Below are 19,209 nucleotides of genomic sequence, written 5' to 3'. Positions count from 1 at the left end.
ATTAATAAAAGACATCTTCTGGTGGAGAGCGCCGTCTTTCATCTGGGGGAGAGGGCTCTGATGGTAGATCATCCTTATCCTGGGACGAATCATCAGTCCAAGGATTATAGGGCTGATCTCCAGCATCTAGTGGATCTCCTGCAGGGAGAAATGGTGCTAAACCTGAAGGACCAAGCAGAGGCATTGAAAGAAGAACTGATGGCATCAAAGGAGGCATCAACGGCATCGATGGAGGAACTGATGGGACCGGTGACGTCGGTGGTAAAATTCCAGACGGTGAAACGGGTAACTGTGTTTCCTCATCATCCGATGATAATGGAATCAGTGTGGAATGTACTGGATCCGCTCTTGGTTCCATCGGAGGCAGGGCACCGATCAGCGCATCCAATCTACCCAGTAGTGGTGCAAGCGCTACGGGAATCGGATTGGTGACCGGTACCGGCTTCGATAGAGGTTGGAAGCCCTGAAGTGCTTTACCAATGGCCACTTAGATCATCTGATCTAATTCCTCACGGAGCCTGGGGCATGGAACTCCGGCACCGGAGGAGGAGGCAGCACTGGCGTAGCCGGAGGATCCACCAGTGAAGGTGGAATCGCGGATCCCGGCACCACTGAAGGTGGGGATCGCCTCGGTGACCCGGTCACAGAAGAGGATGGGGCCTTTTCTGGACAGGGCTTCTTTGTCGGTGGCTCTGTCGACGTCGATGACGTGCCTGGATCGACGGACTGAGCCTTCCGGTGCCAGTGCTGATGTCGACACTTTTCACGATGCTCTCCTAGGTCCTTTTCTTGAGGAGCAAGGAGGTAATAGACACCTTTGGAATCATCAACGCCCGAACAGTAGCGGTGTCCCGGTGCTGGTGAGAAGTCGATGGCACCAGCTCGGACAACATCGAAGCTATTGATGGAGTCAGGGTTTTTAACTGAAAGAGAAAGTCCATCTTCTCTAAATGAGCCTTATGACCCTTAGGTGTCATTTGGGCACATTTGGTGCAAGTAAGGACATTGTGGCCGGACCCCAAACACATAACACAGACCCCATGCGGGTCAGTGATGGACACTGTTTGAGTACAGTCGGGGCACCAATGAAAACCCGACACCATGACTCCAACAAAAATTTAGCCGCAGTGCGGTCAATGGCCGGTAGGCCCTGAAGGGATAACTCGACGGGAATAGACCGCAACAAGGGTAAAACCTTACCTTTCGACCGCGGAGTATGGGATATTGATAGGGGGACCCCTATGGGGTAGAATTTTTTGAAAATTTTTGAATGAAGTTCCGTGAGGAAAATTCCTGTCAAGAATCTCCAGAGAGCTCCTTAACCCGCATGGCTACTGTTGTGCGGAAAAAAGAAGACTGAAGGGGGACTCCTGCTGGGCATGCCCAATAGGTGCCAGTCAAAGTTCAGGAAACTTTGACAAAAGTGTTCCGTGATTGGGCTCCATCCTGATGTCATTCATATGTAAGGACTACCATCCTGCTTGTCCTGTGAGAATGATATTGTAAAACGAATGAGGAGAGATAAGAGTAAACGTCCAATGTTCATGCTTAGACAAAAAAAAAAGACAGACGGTTCTTGAGGCAATGTTCCTGAGGGAGTTCCCGTACATGCTCAGTAGAACTCAAAGCTCTACTAGTTTGGAAAGATGAGTGTAGATAACATCACTCACATATTATGGCTACGTCAGCCTGCTTACTGACAGAAAAGCAAAGGTAGACGTAGTAAGATGATGTAGTTAGACTTGGTAAAGTGAGGATCCAAAGACTTAAATTAATCCCTTTTAATGCAGGACCTTCCCCCCTCCCCCCCCCCCCCACTGTTGCAAGAATTAGCTACAGTTACAGTACTTATTTCATCATCCCTCTGATTACCATGTACTGACAGCCATAAACAGAAGAAAATCAAACACTTTGATCCTTTGGTCTTATTTAATTTACCTAAGTGGTATATTATGAAAGGTTACTGGGGAAAGTGGCATTTCAACCCGGAACAAGGAAGCTATCTCCATCCTATTTCAAACAGAGCAGTGACAAGCCTAGGAAAGGGCAGGATTGGTTTATAGAAGGTGTTTTCTTCAGTAGGGCAGAGAAAGATCTAAATTTGCTGAATCTTTTTCACTGCAGAGAAGACTTTACTTTCAAATGTAAATATAATACTATTCAAAATAAATTAAAAATAGGAAACAAGTTTTAGGCACCAAAAAAATGCAACTAATAAAATTTGAGCAAAGAAAGCTAAAATTGTTTGCAACATGTAAATAGAGATATTACAATAGACCTATTTGTCGGAGCAAAGAAATACTGAAGTTTTTACAAACAGGAGAAATGAGTTTAGAAATGCAAGTGCTAATGTCACACTAATACTGACACATCACCACTCTTCAACCAATGCCATGTTTGGAAGGCCTGAATAAAACTTCCAAAGCAGCAGCTTAATTTTCCTTCTTGTAGTGCTCACCATGGAAATCTATTTTGTTACTCCTCTTTGTGGGTCCCAAGGGTTCAGTGTTTACAATAAGAAAAATAAAAGAGAAAATGCATACCTTTAGAACAGATGCAGTTTAGCTATTGTACATGCAACTTAATTGCTAAATAGCTGCACCAGTGGAAAAGTTAACAGAAAAACAATATATTTTCACTTTACACTGCTAATTGCACAATGGAATTGTTGAAGTGAATTCAATATGACTTATGTTAATATGTTTTATTTTGGCATCCAAACATTACAGAAGAAAAGCATGCTAACAAGATCCTAGCAGTGGAAATTCTTCTACATCTTGATTAACACTTTTCTAAATGGTATATAGACCATTTATTAACAGGTTATAACAGAAAAAATGTGCTGTTCTCACACACAAATCTTCCTGCACCAGGATTAATTCCTGCAGTATTCAGTTTTGGGTTAGTTAATCTTGTTTCATTCCATGTTCCATTTCTACTGGGCAACTACTTCAGGTTTAAATACAGACCATTTTCCACTTGTGTTAAAACAATCTTGTAAGTGATGCCAAACTCACATATACGTTTAACTCAGTACGCAAAGAGTAACTAATCCAGGAGTGAAACTATCTTCCTAGGTGGGACTATTTACTCCAAAATTTACATAAATATTTTGCTCCAATTTTTACTCTAGTATGAAAATAAGCAGAACAGAGTTTAGAGTAAATGCATACTCAGTAGTAGTAGTAGTAGTAAGAGGTTATGTGTGAGAACAGCATTAATGTATGATTAAGTACTTTATGGTAAGTGAGCACTTCATAATGTTCATTAACAGACATCTAATATCTTTATTAAATTGTTATAATCTGAGTTATAACAATGCTTTAACATATAAAGCATACTATGAAAATAGTTCACACCTGTACAAAGCAATTTATTGCCATGTAATAACATTAATAAATGGTGTTTATGTCATCTTTAAGTCCTTTACTAAGGAAACCTAAAGAGTAATGATATTACAGATTTAAATAGTGCCTTTCATTAAAACAGGATCTGAACACTTTACAATTTAATACAGCAAATACATATAAAGCAACCTCGGGGACAGATGTCTTGGCAATATATTGCTGGAACCCAAGCTGCAAGATAACTTCTAAGGGGGTTAGTATGAAAGAGCATTATAATAAATTTCCAAATTACAGATGAAACAGTAAGATAAAGTGGCTTGTGCAATGTTGCACAGAATCAATGATAACAGTACATTTGAACTTCCATCCAGGACTTCTCTAGATTCATTTATTTTATTTATATTCTTCTTTTTAGGCAATTCAGGGTGGATTAAATTTCAAATACTGTAGGTATTGCCCTATCCCCAGAGCTTACAATCTAAAGGTCTCATTTACTAAGCATTTTCCCACAGACACACAATGAGAAAAAAGCCTTAGTAAATCAGGCCCTAAGTTTGTACCAGAGGCACTGGAGGGTGATGTAACTTGCCCAAGAGCAGCAGTGGGATTTAAACTCTGACTTTCCTGGTTTGCAGCCCACTACTCTAACCACTAGGCTACTCCTCTCCTCAATGATCTAACCACCAGATCACACATCTGCCAAAAATATTTTAGAGAACCAAAATGATCCTTCACTAACTTGAAAGAAAAAAAAAAAAAAAGATTATTAGAAGAACAAAATCTGACACCCTTTACATTCTGGGTAATTTCTAAGATATCTGAATTGCTGACCCACAGATTAATCTTAAACTAAGTGCATAAATGATCAGTGCATGTGCATCAGTATTAAAGAGAGATTAAATTTGGGAGTGGAGGAGTAGAGATGTGGAGGATAAGACCAGACTCTCTTTCCTATAGTATTAAGACCCTAACACACACACAATATTTCATAAAAATCAATCTCAAAGATATATCTCTCTATTAAAAAAAAATCTCAGAGAAATCCAATCAGTGAAAAAAATCATCTTCAATCTTTATTTTGTAGGTTATAAACTTGCATTTGCACTGATGTACAAGTAACCCACTCGGGGTAGCTTGGCTAATCCTAAAGGGAAGCTTCAAAGCAAATGTCACTTAAAAGTTTCAGCTGCTCTAATAAAGCAGCATCAATTTACCACAATTAGTGGTGCTGCCATGGGTACAAATATAGTACAGTGTAATGCTGAGAGAGAGAGAACAGCACTCTCAAGTCTTTCAAAGCAAAACGTTTGTTCTATAATTTTGGGTACATAAAAATTAAATATGAAAATGTTTTCAACTAGGACAATGGTTTTTATCAATATCCTCTATTGTATTCCTGTTCTGATATAACACTGAAAATAGAGTCTAATTAAAGAGCACACTGGAGTGCTATTAAAGGAAAATACTAGTTATTTAGTGGAGTAATACATTATAATACTTCTTTCACAAGTCAAGGAGAACAAAACCTGAAAGTATTATAAAAAAAAAAAAAAAAAGGTTCCTGGTAAAGCATAAAATTTGGTTCAAAGACAAAAAAGCATAGCAGGCATACAGAAAATTGCCTAAATAAATTCTGTTCTTCTTTTTCCTTACTTTGCAGATCACTACCACCACCACCAATGAGCAAAAAATAAGGAGAGCATGATTTTAAATAATGTAGAAAAGTGCAGTAGCCTACATATCTGCTCATTCAACAAAATGCTGTTCTCTTCAGATAATTTTTAAAAAGCTCACAAGTACAGTACACTGCTGATGCAAGGTTTTGTTAAGAGGTAACCTAAAATGTACTACTGCTATATATTAGTTCCAAATAAAGAACACATCCTGTTTTCAGCACATTGCTCATAAACATGCAACTCACTATAAAATACAGAACACTTGGCTCCCGGGAACAGGTATATAAAGAGGACACTGCATCAATAAAATTTTTTTCCATCTTTTGGATTAACTTTACATAGTAATAACTGTATTTTCCCTCATATTTATATTCAGATTTTATATTATAATGTAGTATTAATTTCAATTCTTTGAGACTAATGTTCTGAAGGAAATATCTACACACATTAACATACTAGATTATTAAAAACTTACAGAATTTTATTGATACAGTAGATTAATAAAAATTGATAAAGGATGATAAAATAGGAAAAAGTACTCCAATACATTATTTAATAGCTCACACTTTTAAAATTCATATATTTAAAGTTTTTTTTTTTCATTCTTTTTTCTCCCCCCATGCCACTGAAAGACCAGAAATCTCTGGCACCAATACTGAGGTGTAACAATGACTTATAACACAGGGACTATTTCACAATTTGCATCTTCTGTATATTATCCTATTTGACAACTGTAAAAGTACAGTCATTTAGCACCTCTGAAGACAAATGGGTACCTAGAAGTAAACACAAGATTAAATACAAAGAGGGGGAAGACCACTTGACTTTGCAAGGAACCTGTGGCAACAGAAAGGGGCACTACCTGTTTAACATAGTTTTCACAGTAAAATGCCAAGGAAAGTACAAATACAAACACTGACAGATATTGCTTAAGATCCATTCTAATAGTTTTTTCCCCTCATTTTTAAAACAAATACGACTGGATACTGTCAGTTTAAAGCTGCAGGATAAAAGCTATACAAGCACTTATGAAACATTTAAAAAAGTGCTATTTACAAGTCTTCTTAGTTCATTTGCCTACACAGCCAGCGGACATGACAATTGACAAAATAAAAGAACAGCTAATGATATCAACTTGAATGGCTAAAGCTTGTGACCTAGGGATTGCAAATGCAGGGGTAGTAAATGCAAAAAGCCTTTTTGCTTTTATCTTCTGCACCAACAGCTTCATTCTGCCTCAAGCTTTACAACAAAAGCGATCTCCATGGCTTCTTATGACGGGCTTGCACTTCCAGGTTTGTTCACGGTCTGTCTCTTTTTGAGGTTCTGCGCCGTACCTATTAAGATGACAGTTCAGTCAGAGGTTGCTGATTTCTGTAAAGCTCAGAAGTGAATAGTTGCATAGGCTGCGTGTACATCGTAGACATGTGCCATGCACAATGTTTTAGGATAATTACTGTGATTGTACACCACCCTGAGCTGTCTTATGGATAGGTAGTAAATAAATGAAAGTTCTACAATAAATAAATAGCTTTGGCAGAGCACACTATTTCGGGGGAGTTGTTTTTTTTTTAAGACAGAAAAGCACTAGAACAGAATTAAATAATCACATGAAACACTGATCACTGAATGTCAATTTGATGTTGTCGTATGTACACAATTGTAGCTGCTTTCAAAATGACAGTTCACTACTGTGAACAAAATTAAGTCATATGAATGTGTGATAACATGGCTTCACTGTCTCTACTACGGTACAAACTCTGCATTTACTGTGTGGATAGAACAATAATGGACACTGTATAACAACTCCTGGCTAAATGCAAAGTAGCTAATAAGGACAGAGCTAGCCATCTAGGATCACAAGAAAGTAAAGACATTAAAATTAATATGATTTACTTCCTCCCACTGTTTCCCATCATCACAAGCCTTCCTCCATTTGCTTTTCTAAAGACAAAGGCATAGCAATTATGTGTATTAATCTATACACATGAGGACTGTGCAGTGTCCTCATGATCACAATACCTGCCTCCTTCCATCAATTACTCCCCCATCAATCAAAAATGTGACAATATGCTAAATGTTTAACATTTGTTTTGTGGTATTTTAGAATGTTTAGGGAGTATATTATGAACTATTTATGCTTATGATCAAGACCCCCAGTTTCCTGCAGCAATTCAGGGGACAGATTCCATAGCAAAGTTTAGAAAAGTGCAGTGTGATTACCATGTTTGTATAAATTTGCATAGAAGTGTATATGCCCACCAAATTTATATTGAAAATCTAGCACTGATTTGAATGGGGATTTTTTTAAATAAATCTAACTCATTGTGCATTTGGATCAGTTTTTCCCTTTTCCAATTCAGAATGTTTATCTTTTCTGTTTAATTCTTCACTTTATTCTCTCCTTTTACCTCATTCTCACAACTTGTGTCTCACCCTTAAAAAGTGTCTTTTTCTTCCAATTTTATATTTCCCATTCCTCTCACCCTTCTATTCCCATCCCCATTCCCTCCTCTCTAGCATCTTCTTTAGAAAAGTGGCCAGCCCCTAGGCCAGCTATAACATTGGCTCCTTTTGGTCCAGGTGACCTTGCACCTGAGATTTTTCATCCCTGTCCTAAAGCATGTGTAAATTTTATTTTCAGTTTGTTTTAAAGTGTCTGGAATGAAAAGTCCACATTTTATTAATAATCACATTTTGTAATTTAGAACATAATGGTGTATACTATAAAGTTATACCCCTCAAATGCTCTGCTGCTAGTCAATCATATGGCTCTCACTGAGCCATTCTTATCTGAAGATATGCTAAACATGAAAAATCGTATCTTTCCCCTAGTTAATGATTTCTAACCTTCATATCTGAAGATTCACGGTTTTCATTTTAGTAGCAAAAGGGAAAATGGTCATGTCCATGCAAGACCAGGAATGAACTTCAACCTTTGTGTAGCTGATTTTCAAACTAGTATAGTAGCTAGGATAAACACCACAAATTATTTGAAAGATTGTTTACAACAGTCATATCAAGGTACCTAGAAACTTCCATACTTGTTTAGTTCATTCCCTTTCTCTTTCATAAAGAACTTCTTTAAATTTACACCATGGGATATTTAGGAAGAAGAAGAAAAAAACCAGCTTCTTAATCAAGCCTTTAAGTAGCAATAATTTCTATGACTGGATTTCCTAGTTGTATTATTCTTACACACACCACACACATCTATAAATATCTATATCTATATACCTCTCCCTTGAGGATATAAGGCAGTGTACAGAAAAACACAAATAAAATTCAATACAAAATAAACAGAATACATTAATTAAAAGCTTCAGTAAAAAGCCATGCTTTACATTGCTTTCAGAAGATGGCTACATCATTCATAAGATCATAAGGCAGTGAGTTCCATAATGAGGGACCCAAACTAAAAAAGGCACTTTATTTGGTTGCGACTAGATTAATATTCCCTGGGACCTGTAAAAGAATCTGTTTATATTCTCCTGCCAGACACCTTTGCTCCTCTCAATAGTCTAGCAAGATAAGAGGAAGCAGAATCATGAATTCGAAACACCAAAAATAATATGAATCTGATTTATTCAGCTATAGGAAGCTAGTGAAGATTTTTCAACGCTGGTTAAATATGCTCATTCTTTTTTGTCTTAGCAATTAAAAAAGCTGCAGAATTTTGAATAAGCAGAAGCCTTTGGGATTGGCACTTTGGAAGTCCTGCAATCAGTGAATTGCAGTGGCCAGTATATAGTTTTGCACTTTATCCTTTTATTTTAGTTGGATTTTTATTAGGAATGACAGATATTCAGAACAGATTAATAATTACTGACTTTTTTATAGCTTTTTTTTAGGTGTTTTATGTTAAATGGTTTTATAATTTTAACTTTCATTTACTGTATTTCTAATTATGGAGTATTACTGTATTATGATTTTCATTATATTACATATAATTGATGGTTATGTATTGTATGGTACCGTGATAATGGAATGCATTGGGATACATATACCATTTTTTTTAAAAAATGCAGTATATCAAATTATATTAAATTTAAAACAAATCATTGTGAAAAAATACAAAGCATCAAATGCATACATTAAGAGTGCTGACTTGATCTTCCTCTTCCTGGGGAATGTTGTCATTGAGAGAAGGACTACCATGAGACATGTTCATATCTTCATCTGATTCGTTTTCTTTACTTGCTACCTTTTTGGAACGTCTGGAGTAGCTGCATTCAAACACACAAAATTTTGAATCCATATCTAAATTAATTTTTAAACTTATACCCACATACAGAAAACAGCCACCCATCTACATTTTTCTTACACCTGTTTCAGTTGTCATGTATTTCTTCAACTACTTTTAAAAATCTCTGCCTCCTGCTTGTAGTAGTGTCGTGAACTTGGGTTTTTTTTGTAGTCATGAAAGACAGCCATAATAGAAAGGAAAAAGCCAAGAGGCTATGTGGGTTTTTCTATCACATTTATTTCTCACTGCAACAAAGCCTTTGAACTACTGCTGCACAGGACAAAATATAAATGTTTTAAATAAATAAAATAGGCCTCTAGATAGTGAAGCGTTTAGAAAGCAAATCAGTCTTCCAAAATCCAATTTACATCTTGTATAACTATAATCTAGATTGAGCATAAATATAATCCAACTGTTTAAAATAATCCAAGTAATATTACAAAATCTTAAAAACTCATATCTGTTCAATAAAATTATTGACCATCAGGTATAGAAGGGTTAACATTTACAACCACTTGTGAGCTTTAAACATGGCAAATCTTATTTTGGCTACAAATATTCCTTCAAGTTTTATGTTATGCAGGCCACAAACTACTCAGAAACTTGTAGGTAGTAAGATATAAATGGAAATAATTTACTTTCTTAATTGTTTCAACAACCACTTCCATGCAGGCTTCTCATATACTGTTAGAAGCATCTGGAACTTTTATTACTTAAAAACAAACAAAAACACAAAAATAAACAAAAAACTTCGTAAAATATAAAATCTCTCAACTTTCCTCTGTTGTGTTCACTTTTATCATTGCTCACATACCATGACTCTTAATTTATCAATTACACTGCTTAATCAATACAAATTGGAGTAAGTTACTGTATCTGTAACCCAATTCAATTTCAATATCTGAATGTTCACAGATGACTGATTTCTCATCCTTAATTCGATGAATGCTGGCTCAGTTTTAGCAGACTGATTTTCCAGGTAGTGGGGTACACAGAATAACTTTTCTTGATCTAAGCAGCTCAGCACTCCTGCTTCTGGTAGTAATTTCTCAGTAGTCAGACATCAAGAATATTCAGAATTGGAGCCATTCTTGTCCTAGCAAGACAAGTCAGGTCAATTTTGAGTAAAGGCATGAGCAGCAGGACATTTTGGCATTCTGTGTTAAACAGATTCAAATGTAATTCAAGCCATAAAGAGAAATTACTACTTACCTGATAATTTCCTTTTCTTTAATATAGACAGGTGGATCTAGAACAAGTGGGTTATGCACTTCTACCAGCAGATGGAGACAGAGCAAAGCTGACATCACAGTATATAAACCCCTGCAGTGACGACAGCTTGCCAGTATTCTCTGCAAACGTCAACAGTGGAGACTTGATTAATAACAGATAACCACTCCAGCAATAAGCCAACAGGAAACACTGAGCTCAGATAAAGAATGTATTAACACTAATCTAGGGACTGGATTAACACTTACCAGTAACCCCTGGAAACACCCAGCCACGCAGGAGGACAATAGCACAACTCGCTGGCAGCCAAGGGTGGGAAGATGGATTCACCTGTCTATATTAAAGAAAAGAAAATTTCTCATTTCTTAGCGTTTAGACAAGTGGATCCAGAACAAGTGAGATATACCAAAGCTACTCCCAAACAGGGTGGGAGGCTGCCCGTGGTTCAGTCAAAACAGCATGTGCAAAAATTGCATCCTCTCAGGTCTGCACATCCAGACGATAATACCTGGAAAAAGTGCATAAGGAGGGCCACGTCGCAGCTTGGCAAAAGTTGATGGGAGACAACAATCTTAACTTCTGCCCATAACACTGCCTGTGCCCTAGGGGAATGAGCCCTATCCTGACTAAGCAAAGGCTGCTCAGCATTCACATACGCAGCCGTGTCTACCTCCTTAAGCAAGTGAGCTATTGTAGCTTGCGAAGCTAGCATGTCCTATTTACTTCCACCATGGAGGACAAACAGGAAGATTCCTGAGAGGTTTAGAAACCCTAGATACCTTACGATATGTCTCTTGACATTCAAGGGTCACAACAGGCGATATTCCTGCGCATCTCTCTCCCTATCCAGAGACAGCAGGGAAATGGACCGATTAAAGTGAAAATCCGAGACCACTTTTAGCAAAAAAGAAGGAACAGTACACAGCTGTATTGCCCCGAGTCACTCGAAGGAACGGCTCCAGGCAAGACAAGGCCTGCAACACAGATACTCTCTTGTGGCAGTTTGTTCTGCACATAAACACAGACTTCAAGGTCAATAACTGCAAGGAAAGGTTCTGCATCAGTTGAAAAGTAGGGCCCGCTAAGAAATCCAAAACCAGATTAAGACTCCACAAGGGCAACGGTAACTGCAAGGGAGGACGAAAATGTTTCATTCCTTTCAAAAAATGGGCAACATCTGGATGAGTTGACAAGGGTCCATCATTCACCTGACCCCTGAACAGGCATGAGCTGCTACCTGTACCTTTAAGGAATTAAGGGCCAACCCTTTATTCAATCCACCTGCAAAAATTCCAAAATGAGTGGGATCTTAACAGAATGAGGAAAAACCCCTCGATCTTCACAACAAGCCTCAAACGGTCACCAAACCCGCACACAGGCTAAGGAAGCGGAGAACTTTCTCGCTCGCGAGGTGGCAATCACCGCAGTAGAATATCCACGCTTCAGCAAGCGAGCTCTCTCAAGGGCCATACTGTAAGATAAAATAGAGTCGGATCTTCATGAAGAATAGTCCCCCTATTGCAGCAGATCCATGTGCGCTGGAAGCTGGAGAGGGAGAGTCTACCAAGAGCCTTCGCAGATCTGCATACCATGGTCTCCTGGGCCAATCTGGTGCCACCAGATATACCAACCCCCTGTGATCCCCGATCTTCTGGATCACTCTGCCCCACATAGGCCATGGGGGGAGGCATACAGCAGTTGCCCTCCAGCCACTCCTGCACAAGGGCATCAATTCCAAAGGACTTTGGATGTCTCTTGCGACTGAAGAAACGAGGAAACTTTGCAGTGCGAGAAATCGCTAGTAGGTCCAGAAACAGAAAGCACCAGCAATTCTCTATTAGCTGAAACGCCTCGTTTGACAATTTCCATTCTCCTGGCTCCAAAGTCTGAGAAAGTCTGCTCTTACACTGCCTTTTCCTGCAATGTGCGACGCTGAAATCTTCTGAAGATGCATTTCCGCCCATTCCATAAACTGGGCTATTTCCTGCAATATTGCTGGCTCTTGGTTCCTCCATGCAGACTGATGTAAGCCATTGTCCGACATTATTTGGACCGCTCAACCCTGCAATTGGTCACTGGACCGCAAGCATGCCAATCGGACCGCATGGGCTTCCAGTTGATTGATACTCCAGAGATACTCTTCTGGACTCCAGCGCCCTTGAGCTGTCAGCTCCTGACACCAAGCCCCCCAGCCCTGGAGGCTTGCATCTGTTGTGAGTACCAGCCAGTCTGGTGAGCTTAGGGAAACCCCCTCTCAGATGATCTACCTTTAACCACCAGTGCAGGTGAGTGCAGACCTCTATCAGTAGGTGAAGTCGAATTGAATAGTCTTGAGATCATGGGCTCCAACGAGATAGCAAGGTATGCTGAAGAGGATGACTATGTGCCTTCACCCATGGCACCACTTCAAGGGTTGCCGCCATCAATCCGAACACCTGTAGATAGGACCACACCTGTCAGGTGTACTGAGTTCATCAACAGATGCACCTGCGCCATCAACTTCTGAATATGACCCTCCGACCAGAACACCCTGCCCTGCTTTGTGTCGAACCGAACACCAAGATACTCTAGCTACTGAGATGGCTGAACACTGCCCTTGGCCAGGTTCACCACCCAACCGAGCTCCTGCAGCAAGATCACCTTGCGCAACACCAGGATGCTCTCCTACAGAGTCTTGGCCTGAATCAGCCAATCAAGTACAGGTGTACCAGAATCCCATCCTCTCTCAACTCTGCTGCCACCACCACCATAACCTTAGAAAAAGTTCTGGGCATGGTGGCCAGACCAAAAGGCAGCACTCAAAACTGATAATGACATCCCCAAACCGCGGATCGCAGAAAACTTTGATGCTCTAGCCAGATGTGAATATGCAGGTACGCCTCAGACAGATCCAAGGACAACACAAACTTCCCTGACTGCATGGCCATTATCATTAAGCACAAGGTTTCCATGTGAAAATGAGTCACCTGCAAATGATGGTTGACCCGTTTGAGTTCCAGGATGAGACGAAAAGAGCCCTCCATCTAGGGCACAATGAAATAAATGGAATATCAGCCCACATTTTCTTGAGACATGGGCAATGGAACCACAGCCTTCAGACTGAGGGGCCTTGACAATGTACACTCCACTACCTGCCTCTTCTTTGGGGAGTGGCAGTGAGACACCATGAACACGTCCCGAGGAACACTGTGCACATATTCACCTCGTATCACTTCCAGGACCCACTGGTCTGACGTGATTTCAACCCACCTCTGATAAAAGAAAGAGGAGACACCCTACCTCCTGTTATTGGGGGTGGGTCAGCAAACCTTCATTGGGAGGCTCGGGAGGTTTCACTACCCGAGCCTACACCCCCATCTGGGCTGTCTGGGATGAAAGGACTGAGACCTATTGAAAGGTTGAGTCCTCTGAAAGGCCGCTCCTCTGTAGGGTTGAAAATGCTTAGATCCCCTAGCACAGCTTCTCATGCTAAAGGAGAACGGCATCTCTTCTTATCCTCTGGTAACCTAGCAACCGGGGACTTGCCCCACTTATTGGCCATTTTCTCCAACTTGCTTCCAAACAAGAGCAAGCCTTTAAAGGGCAACTTCGTAAGCTTAGACTTGGAGGTCACATCAGCTGACCAATTTCTCAGCCATAACTGATGCCTGGCCGCTATTACCGAAGCCACCCCTCTGGCTGAGTTGCGGACCAAATCGCAGCCCGCATCTGCCAAAAAGATGGCTGCTGGCTCCATCACTGCCCTGGAATTCATACCAGATTCATCAACCTCCTGGGAGAGAAGTAAACAGGAGTGAAACAGAGAAACATAGAACTGACGGCAGAAGACGACCAAACTGTCCATCCAGTATGCCCAGCAAGCTTTCACTTTTTTTCCCCCCTACTTATCTGTTTCTCTTGTCCCTTGTAAGTGACTTTTTGTTCTATTTCCTTTCCACCCCCGCCATTGATCTATTTCCCTTCCACCCCTGCCATCTATGTAGTTGCAGCTCCAGCACTGCTAACTAAGTGAAGTATCAGTGCTGGAGCTGCATCTAAGTGAAGTATCTAGCTAATTGTTTAGAGGTAGTAACCACCGTCATAGCAAGCTATTCCCACGCATGTTTATCCAGCCTGTGCAACTCAGTCCTTGTTGGCTGTCGTCTGAATATAAATCACCTTTACATAATTCCCCCTGCCATTGAAGCAGAGAACTATGCTGGATATCATTGAAAATGAATTACCAGGCTAATTTGGTTTGGGGTAGTAACCGCCGTATCAAGCAAGCTACTCCCCTGCTTTTTTGTGGATGCAAATGCCTTTTTTTTTTCCATTTCCTCTTGCCGTTGAAGCATAGAGCAATGTTGGAGTCGCATTAACCGTGTGTATGTTTATTTAATTAGGATATTAATCTCCAGGTAGTAGCCGTCATTCCCGCAAGCCATCCCCATGCCGCTTCACTTCATTCATATACTCTATCCTTTATGGATTCACAGTGTTTATCCCATGCCTCTTTGAAATCCTTCACAGTTTTGGTCTTCACCATTTCCTCTGGAAGGGCGTTCCAGGCATCCACCACCCTCTCCGTGAAGAAATACTTCCTGACACTGGTTCTGAGTCTTCCTCCCTGGAGTTTTAAATCGTGACCCCTGGTTCTGCTGATTTTTTTCCAACGGAAAAGGTTTGTCGTCGTCTTTGGATCATTAAAACCTTTCAAGTATCTGAAAGTCTGTATCATATCACCTCTGCTCCTCCTTTCCTCCAGGGTGTACATATTTACATTCTTCAATCACCCCTCATAAGTCATATGATGAAGACCCTCCACCTTTTTGGTCGCCCTTCTCTGTACTGCCTCCATCCTGTCTCTGTCCCTTCGAGATACGGTCTCCAGAACTGAACACATTACTCCAGGTGAGGCCTCACCAAGGACCTATACAAGGGGATAATCACATGCCTTTTCTTACTTGATATTCCTCTCTCTATGCAGCCCAGCATTCTTCTGGCATTAGCTATCGCCTTGTCATATTGTTTCGCCGACTTCAGATCATTAGACACTATCACCCCCAGGACTCTCTCCTGTTCCATGCACATTAGCCCTTCTCCCCACATCGAATACAGTTCTTTCGGATTTCCACACCCCATATGCATGACTGCACTTCTTGGCGTTGAATTTCAGCTGCCATATCTTCAAACACTCTTCCACTTTCCTTAGATCCTGTCTCATTATCTCCACTCCTTCCGGCGTGTCCACTCTGTTGCAGATCTTAGTGTCATCCACAAAAAGACAAGCCTTACCTTCTATCCCATCCGCAATGTCGCTCACAAAGATATTGAACAGGACCGGTCCCAACACCGATCCCTGTGGCACTCCGCTCAACACAGCTCTCTTTTCAGAGTAAGTTCCATTCACCACTACACATTGTCTTCTGTCCGTCAACCAGTTTGTAATCCAGGCCACCACCTTGGCACTCATTCCTAAGTTTCTCATTTTATTCACCAGTCTCCTGTGCGGGACCATGTCAAAAGCTTTGCTGAAGTCCAAGTAGATGACATCCAGCGCTCTTCCTCGATCCAATTCCTTGGTTACCCAGTTGAAATAGTCAATCAGATTTGTCTGACAGGATCTTCCCCTGGTGAATCCATGCTGCCTCTGGTCCAGTAATTCTCCCGACTGTAGATAGTTCACTATTCTTTCTTTCAACAGCGAGGTGAGGCTAAAAAGTCTGTAGTTACCAGCCTCTTCTCTGTTCCTACTCTTGTGAAGCGGGACCACCACCGCTCTTCTCCAATCCCTCGGCACCACTCCCGTTTCCAGGGATATATTGAACAGGTCACACAGCGGACCTGCCAGCACATCTCTGAGCTCCCTCGGTATCCTGGGATGAACCTCATCAGACCCCATGGCTTTGTCCACTTTCAGTTTCCCCAGTTCTTCCCATACATTCTCATCTGTAAATGTAGTTTCATCTACTTCATTTCCCTCCAATTTCTTGTTAACTAGCGAGGGTCCTTCTCCGGGGTCCTCTTTAGTGAACACAGAACTGAAGTATTTGTTTAATATTTCTGCTATTTCTTCGTCTTTCTCCACACATTAATCCTTTTCACCTTTCAATTTCACTATACCACTTTGAACTTTTCTCCTTTCACAGATGTATCTGAAAAATGTTTTGTCACCTCTCTTTACTTCTTTGGCAATCTTTCTTCCGCTTGACTTTTTCCCGCCTTGATTATTTTCTTTGTCTCCTTCAGTTCCACCAGATATTCTTCTTTGTGTTCCTCCCTTTGGGATCCTTTATATTTCTTGAACGCTGTTCTTTTAGCCTTTATTTTGTCAGCCATCTCCTTTGAGAACCAGATAGGTTTCATTCTTCTTTTGCTTTTCTTTATTTTTCTAACATATAGATTAGTTGCCATGGTAAGTGTTCCTTTAAGTTTGGTCCACTGTTGCTCCACTTCTCTCTCGTTCTCCAAGCCTACTAGTTTTTCCTCCAGGTTTTTCCCCATTTCATCAAAGTCTGTGTTTTTGAACTGCAAACCTTGGGTCCGTGTGCTTCTTCTCCATATTCTTTTTGTGATATTAAACCATACCGTTTGATGATCACTGGTGCTGAGGTGGGCGCCCACCTGGACATCAGAGACATTATCTCCATTAGTGAGCACTAAATCTAGTATAGCTCCCTCTCGCGTGGGTTCTATTACCATTTGTTTGAACAAAGCTCCTTGCAGGGCATCCACTATTTCTCTACTATTGTTAGATTCTACAGATTTACATCCAGCAAATTAAAGTCTCCAACGATCACCACTTCTCCCTTTTTCCCCATCTTTTGGATGTCTTCAACCAGATCTCTGTCAAGCTCTTTCTTTTGGTTTGGAGGCTTTAAAACCACTCCAATAGGTTGGCCCATAGTGCTTCTTCTTTGCCCCATCTTCCTTGCAGCTCAGATGCTTGAATACTGGAGAACAACAAAAAGCTATCTACAAAGTTATTGCCACTGCTTCAAATGCTTTTTTAAGGATGGCCTTAATCTTCCTATCATATGCATCCTTCAAGGCTGCTCCTCCCTCTACACGGATAGTTGTCCGCTTGGTGATGGCACACACAAGTGCATCCACTTTCGTAAAACGTAATTGTTCTCACACAGCTGGATCCAGGGTGTATCGTCCTTCCAAGACTCCTCCCCCTTTGAAATTAGCTTCCGGGGCACTCAAGATCAATTCTTGAATGGCCTCCATAACAGGGAAAAAAAGAAGCTTTATGCAAAGAAATCAAAATGGGATCTTTATTTGGCTCAGACATGGATTCAGCCTCAGGGACTCCCAGCATCTTTAATGTCTAGGAAATCAGAGCTTGTAACTCATCTCTGTGAAAGAACCGCAACACAGTTCTATACGGTTCCAATCCTGGAGGAATTTCCCCATCCTCCAGAGAGTAAGGAACGGTTTCATCATCCATGCCATCTGGATCCTTATCGGGAAGACCTGCCACCAATCTAGGTGTACTTCGACTCTTAACCGCAGCACTAGGTGTGCAGAAGGTCACCACCTGCAACCCTGACCTGGCAAGATTGGTTAGGGCCAAGAACTGCAATCCTTGAAAAAATTCCACCCAAGAAAATGCAGAAGGATCCATGCCAAAACCAGGAGGCACCTGTCCTGTGCCCACTGTACTACTTTCCCCTGCTGACGAACCAGTTAGGGGAATTCCAAAGTCAGGCACCCCTTCTGACAGCAGAGTTGCTTACCTATAACAGGTCTTCTCCTAGTACAGCAGGATGTTAGTCCTCAGAGATAGGTGACATCAACAGATGGAGCCCGGCACAGAAAACTTGTGTCAAAGTTTCTAGAACTCTGACTGGCACATTGAACATGCCCAGAATACCACTATCCGCGCATCCACATGGGGTCCCTCTTCAGTCTTGTAACACAATTCACGAGCAAAAAAATATAAATTAACAAACGCATGAGAACCCAACTCCGCAGGGGTGGTGGGTGGGCTTTCTGAGGACTAACATCCTGCTGACCTAGGAGAACACCTGTTTCAGGTAAGCAACTCTGCTTTCTCCTACAACAAGTAGGATCGTAGTCCTCATAGATGGGAGAATTCCAAACTACAGGCTGCTCCCGGTGAGGCTTATGACCAACAGGCACTGAACCAAGTGTCAAAGGGCACAAAAATAACTGTGGAGCTGTTGGTAACACAGGAGACAGCATGAACCCAAACAATGTGTCCTAGGCAAGAAGAGTTGGACAGATTGGCCGAAGTTACTGTCATGTCCACCATCCTTGTCCCAAGCAGTAGTGAGCAGTAAATGTATGTAGGAACTCCACGTTATGGCTCTGCAGATTTCGGCAATGGGAACTGCTTGTAAATGGGCTACCAATGCTGCCTTGGCTCTCACCAAGCGAACCTTTATGTGGCCTCCAAGCTGAAGGTCTGCCTGAATATAGAAGAAGGAGATGCAATCAGGCAGCCAGTTGGACAGAGTCTGTTTGCCCACCGCAAAGCCCATTCTGTTCTTGTCAAAGGATATGAAGAGTTTCGTGGACTGCCTGTTGCCTGTAGTGAATTCGAGATAGAAGGCCAAAGCCCTCTTCAGTCCAAACTGTGCAGAGTCCGTTTGCCTTGGTGAGAATGAGGTCTCGAGAAAAAGGTGGGTAGAATAATAGACTGATTAAGATGAAAATCAGTCATCACCCTAGGCAGAAACTTAGGGCGAGTACGCAGGACCAC

General features: G+C 41.2%; 1 protein-coding gene across 7 annotated transcripts in view; it reads right to left on the bottom strand.

The window, feature by feature from the left end:
• Window positions 1-2,685: 2,685 nt before the first annotated feature.
• PDS5B (PDS5 cohesin associated factor B) overlaps window positions 2,686-19,209 on the bottom strand; it is a 644,248-nt gene continuing 627,724 nt past the window's right edge. For 4 of the 7 annotated variants that reach the window (XM_029602667.1, XM_029602671.1, XM_029602670.1 and 1 more), the window contains 2 exons: window positions 9,117-9,249; window positions 2,686-6,360 (listed from right to left, as the gene is read on the bottom strand). In XM_029602667.1, coding sequence (XP_029458527.1) covers window positions 6,325-6,360; window positions 9,117-9,249 — 169 coding nt within the window. In that variant the 3' untranslated portion in view covers window positions 2,686-6,324. Of the gene's footprint in view, window positions 6,361-9,116; window positions 9,250-9,270; window positions 10,366-19,209 lie in introns of those variants that run through there. The other 3 variants (XM_029602674.1, XM_029602672.1, XM_029602673.1) reach the window with 2 other exon arrangements.

The sequence above is a fragment of the Rhinatrema bivittatum genome, chromosome 5 (genome assembly GCF_901001135.1).
Source record: "Rhinatrema bivittatum chromosome 5, aRhiBiv1.1, whole genome shotgun sequence".
Lineage (NCBI taxonomy): Eukaryota > Metazoa > Chordata > Amphibia > Gymnophiona > Rhinatrematidae > Rhinatrema > Rhinatrema bivittatum.
This window is presented reverse-complemented; position numbering and strand designations above follow the sequence as displayed.